The sequence below is a fragment of the Phaseolus vulgaris genome, chromosome 3 (assembly GCF_051622355.1).
Source record: "Phaseolus vulgaris cultivar YP4 chromosome 3, ASM5162235v1, whole genome shotgun sequence".
In the NCBI taxonomy this organism is placed as follows: domain Eukaryota; kingdom Viridiplantae; phylum Streptophyta; class Magnoliopsida; order Fabales; family Fabaceae; genus Phaseolus; species Phaseolus vulgaris.
Window position 1 is genome coordinate 47,722,429 of NC_143500.1, and position 4,984 is coordinate 47,727,412.

At 30.2% G+C, this 4,984-nt stretch overlaps 1 protein-coding gene across 5 annotated transcripts; it reads left to right on the forward strand.

Moving 5' to 3' along the window:
• The first annotated feature begins 2,336 nt into the window (after positions 1-2,336).
• On the forward strand, positions 2,337-4,608 carry LOL1 (lsd one like 1). Of its 5 annotated transcripts, none has more exons than XM_068609156.2 (6): positions 2,352-2,692; positions 2,812-2,952; positions 3,433-3,546; positions 3,680-3,793; positions 3,938-4,047; positions 4,358-4,608. In XM_068609156.2, exons 2-6 carry the CDS (start codon positions 2,892-2,894, stop codon positions 4,406-4,408), a joined length of 450 nt encoding a protein of 149 aa, XP_068465257.1. In that variant the 5' UTR covers positions 2,352-2,692; positions 2,812-2,891; the 3' UTR covers positions 4,409-4,608. The 5 variants fall into 5 exon arrangements, with proteins under 5 accessions (XP_068465258.1, XP_068465257.1, XP_068465260.1 ...); XM_068609158.2 differs by having other exon boundaries at positions 2,458-2,692; positions 3,946-4,047; XM_090299648.1 differs by having other exon boundaries at positions 2,470-2,692; positions 3,652-3,793.
• Positions 4,609-4,984: the final 376 nt, after the last annotated feature.

Sequence of the window (4,984 nt, forward strand, 5' to 3'; positions counted from 1 at the left end):
TCAGTAATTCACATGCAAGAGTTTCAAATAAGCTCAAAATTAATTGTAATCTAAATTAAAATTTGGAAATAGTGTAGCTCTAATACCTTATTTTTTCTTTGCACCCAAAAGAAAAGATGAGGAAATCACAAAACTAATGAACTCTTTTATCACCTTAAAATTCTACCATAGTTATTAATAAATTCAATTTCTGAAACCCCAAAATCTAACATATAATAAATTCAATTTCTGAAACCCCAAAATCTAACATATATGAGTTTTACCTAGAGGAATAAAGAAAAAATTGAAGAAAATAGATCGTACTAGTAGTAGTGAACTTACTCAAATCAAGCTCTATATGGATGTTCTATATTATCTCTTAGTTAGCTTTTAGGTTGATATTTTCCAAAGGCAAGAGAGGTAGAGAGTTTTAATTTGTTATTTTTTTAAGAAAAATAAAATAAAAATGTACCAAGAATAAATGAGTGAATGTGTGTTCTTTGTTTTGAGAGAATAGAGAATTGAAGTTTCTCTATTAATACCCACCACTTCTAAGTTCAAATCTCTTTTCTCATATATCATTAGTGCATAAATGAATTTTTTTACGTTAATTATTAGAAATAAATCATGTTATTTTTAAATTTGATGTAAATGTGAGTGTGATAAAAAGAGGATACTTTTGTTAATTGCAAGAGTGTCTGTTCAACAACATATTGTTAATTGTAATAATTATAATGAATTCAAACTTAAATTAGGGATGTATATTCCTATTTTTTTAACATTATTTAATTGTTATATGGTAAGAGCAATTGGGTAAGTGACAATGTTTCTTTATGGTGATTAATCTAATTAAGCAATTCATGAACATGGAGAATGTAGGAAGAATCCAAACTGAATTGGAACATCACGTGTTGAAAGATATAAAAGCATATACCCAATTCAGTGTTGAATAGACTTCTTGCTAACATTAGAAGAGGTCAATGGGTTGTGAGAAAGTTTTTGAATCACATTTTCACATCTTCAATAATAGCCATCAAATTCAACCTCACTTATCTTCTCATAACACATATTTCAAAAGAGAAAGAAAACTCTCCATTGAATCATAAAAAAACTTTAATCAATATCCCAATTTTTAATTAAATTTTCATGCTTATTAAAAGATTTTAAAGTTTAATGGTGGGCATGAATTTTGAAGGATAAAAGAAGAGGGAAGTAGGAAAATTACACATAATACTTTTTTAGTGAAAGATAAACTTTAAAAAGTTAATTCTTAGTAATCAATTCCAAGCCTTTGGACAACCTCGGTTTAAAGTAAATGTTCTCGGTAATATATCACTATTACAAAATTATTAAATAAAAAATAATTTTAAATTATAAATAATTAGTTAATATATTGAGTAAATTAGATATTATTTTAGATACTAAAAAAATTATTGATATCTAAATTAGTTTTTATTATTAATAAATACTCTCTAAATTGGTATATAATTAGTAGTTAAAACTTTGGTAACTAATTAGATACCAATTTAAAAACTATTTATCAATAATCAAAATTAATTTTGTATTCAATGTTTTTTTTAGTTTCTAAAATAATATATAATTTAATCCACATAATAACTAATTTTATTTTTTTTATCTAAAATATATTTTTATTTAGTGATTTTTTTATTTATTTTGAACTTCCAAAAATTCAATTCACCATAATTATAATACTTAAAAATTGATAATTTTATCTCTATTTCTTATATATATGTAGCAAAGGTAATATAACAAATGGATTGATAGAGAATGGAAAGATATACAAAGATAAAATTAGAAGTGAGTGTTGTAGGAGAATATTGTCCTTATTTATGGACATTTACGTATGTGGAAGATACCAGCAATTGATATATTTTATGAAGAGTCGCATCATTTTACATAATGTTTTTTTCTTTCACGAATATATCACGTCTTTTTAATTCCTGTCTTTTATAAAAAAAATGCTATTTTATTTTAACTTGTGTCCACCATGAATACATGAATAGTCATTGTCTTAATTGATGGTTATATGTGATTCTATTTTATGAATATTTATTGATTCACATGCTTATGACTAAATAGTGAGGAACTTTGTAACAAATAGATTAAGCCTAGACAACCTTTCAATTTAAATAAAATAATAAAAATACTCATAAAAATGAATGAATTAACTGAATTCTTCAATTTAAATAAAAAAACAGATAATTTTCATATATTGAAAAGTACACAATGATGTAATAAATCACCTAAGAAAAACAGGGTATGTTTAAATTTCTTTTTACATTAATAAATAAAATTATAAAAATATTTATTGTGTGAGTTGAATAGAGTACAAGTTTGAAGACAAAATGAGAAAGTAATTTAAGAGAGTCTAAGAGCATGGTGTTACCTTCAAATCTTTTGAAAATCTTACTTCTTTCTAATGTCCATTTATATCCTTTTCCTTTCCTTTTATTTCTCTGTCTAGTTTGTGAGTAGCAAGTGGGAAGTTGGAGCAGGAGATGTATAATGAATGAATTTTTCTCTTACATAAGTACCACTTCCAGTGAAAGGCCTTAGCTTAACTCTTATAGTCTTCTATTATTCTTTCTGGATTCATTCCCTACACTTTCATGCATAAGGAGAACCTCTTCATTTGATTCTTACTTTATCATCTGCTTTACCTTTTGATTTGCTGGCACCTTCTGCTTCACGGGTTTCCTTCTCACTCTACGTCATGCCTTTCTGTTCCATCACCTTGCGCATCACACTTTTTTTTTTCTTTCTTTCTTTCCCTCCCCAGATGAGTCTTTACTATATTTGCTTATTTTCCAGGGGCTGAAAAAATGGGAGAAAGTGCTTTGTTCTCTGTGTAGAGTTCTGCAGAGAAAGATAACATTTTTAAGTCCTTTATAATGCCAGTTCCACTTGCTCCCTACCCTGCACCAACAGCTCCTTATACACCACCAGCTAATGGTATCTTATCTGCCTTTCCCTCTTCTCAACTGCTTCCCAAGAAATCTTGCCATCATTTCATTGCTTTTTGGTGATGGAATGATTGGAGATTTAAATTCTTACTTCTTTTCCATCATTTGGACAAAATTCTAAAATTGAATGTAAAAGTAGCATAATTAAAAAGAAACAATAATTCATAATTTCCATTGGCTAAGAGGAGAAATGATGGATTAGATATGTAGATTTTTAAATGAGAATCCTCTGAGACTCTGATTTGGGTGGAATGTGTGGATTTGAGATGTCTTATGATATGCTTTTTTTTATATATAATTCTTGTATTCTGAAATAGTCCAATTTCTCATGTGGTGTGGCTTGTAAAGTGTAGATTGAAACCTCTCTTAGAGATAGATAGAATGCTAGAGCCTTTAGTATGCTGTGGCTATTTGTTTGTACTTACAAGTTACAAGTATTTTATACATGAAGTTTTTTCTTGACTGCCAGGTGCACAGAGTCAACTTGTCTGTTCTGGGTGTAGAAACCTTCTCATGTATCCAGCTGGAGCCACCTCTGTGTGCTGTGCTGTTTGCAATGCAGTAACAGGAGTGCCACCTCCTGGTACGTTGCTGTTTCTCCTCACTAAGTCTATTACTCTTTATATAATTCCCCTGGTTGTAGGTTATTTGAAAGTTCTGTGATTTCAATAAACCGATCATGAGGCAGCTAAATCACAAACACTCGTGTGTGACAGGCACAGAAATGGCCCAGTTAGTTTGCGGAGGTTGCCATACTCTACTCATGTACATCCGTGGAGCGACAAATGTGCAATGTTCTTGTTGTCACACGGTCAATCTAGCTTTAGAAGGTATTTTACTACTAATGATCTCTCTGATGTTTAAAGAATTGTGTATGCATGATGGACAGAATTTAGGACATGTTTCTCTTGTGAGCTAAATCATTGTGGTTAAGTCTCTATTTTGTGGGTAAGCATAAGTGTGTATTGAATCAGCAAACCAGGTGGCACATGTCAACTGTGGGAACTGCAGGATGCTACTCATGTACCAATATGGAGCAAGATCCGTGAAATGTGCAGTTTGCAATTTTGTAACATCAGTTGGGGTCAGTGTAATCTCTTGTCCCTCCCTAAGTAGATTTTCTTTAAACTTTCTTTGGTCTCAATCTTGTTGGGAACGATCCCTGCAAGTGTATGCTTGAGTATTAGAAGAACATATACACTTCCCTCTATTCATTTCGGCATGGTAGTGTTAGACTTTTACTTTTTAATTGGTTGCAAATCATATCAAGTTTTTGTTTTGTTTTGCATACTTAATAAATAGAAGGAATGAAAATAGAGAGAATTTATCCCATTTCAAAAGGAAATTTTTTGATATAACATAATTATTCACTCCGGTGTTTCTAAATGATGCAGGCCACAGCAAGCACCACTGAGCAGAAGTTCAACACTGTAACCATACAATAGGAAGGTCATTAGACTGTACAACCTTGGTTTTGCTAGTTACATATCGCCCTTAAGGAATAAAGAGTTATCAGATTGGAGAGAAAACTCTTTTCACATGTATAGAGTTATTTTTCCCATGCGTGATTGTATTAAATATTTTTGTTAGATTGGGTGTATGAAAAACTATCTATGATAAGTTTACAGTTTGAGTGTTTTGAAAATTCCAATCTTTAGATTGGGTGTAAAGTTTATTTTCAGCTGTAGATAATTTGTATACTTGAAGTAAGATATATGCACAAAAATAAAGTAATTGACAGAACCCTGCAATCACTAGATAAGTGATTCAGGAATATTTGGAATGGATTTAAAGCAATAGATGAGATGAGAAAATCTCAACTACTCTTTTACTTTTCTGTGCGTATACATATATACATATATGCATCGATATACACCATTAATTTGTTTGAGATACTTTATGACTTTTTTGAATCAGAAAAGGTCCCCGCAGTCAGTTGAAACACTGGATTGCATATTCAAAAGGATAACATCTGGATCCAAATTTCCCATTTAGATATTTCAGAATGAAATTGAGGTGAG

Excerpts from the sequence above, each read along its gene's own strand:
- LOL1 (XM_068609157.2), top strand. The coding sequence starts at position 2,892 with ATGCCAGTTCCACTTGCTCCCTACCCTGCACCAACAGCTCCTTATACA. Across the intron at positions 3,547-3,679 it reads AACAGGAGTGCCACCTCCTG|GCACAGAAATGGCCCAGTTA; the intron begins GTACGTTGCTGT and ends CGTGTGTGACAG. Across the intron at positions 3,794-3,937 it reads GGTCAATCTAGCTTTAGAAG|CAAACCAGGTGGCACATGTC; the intron begins GTATTTTACTAC and ends GTATTGAATCAG.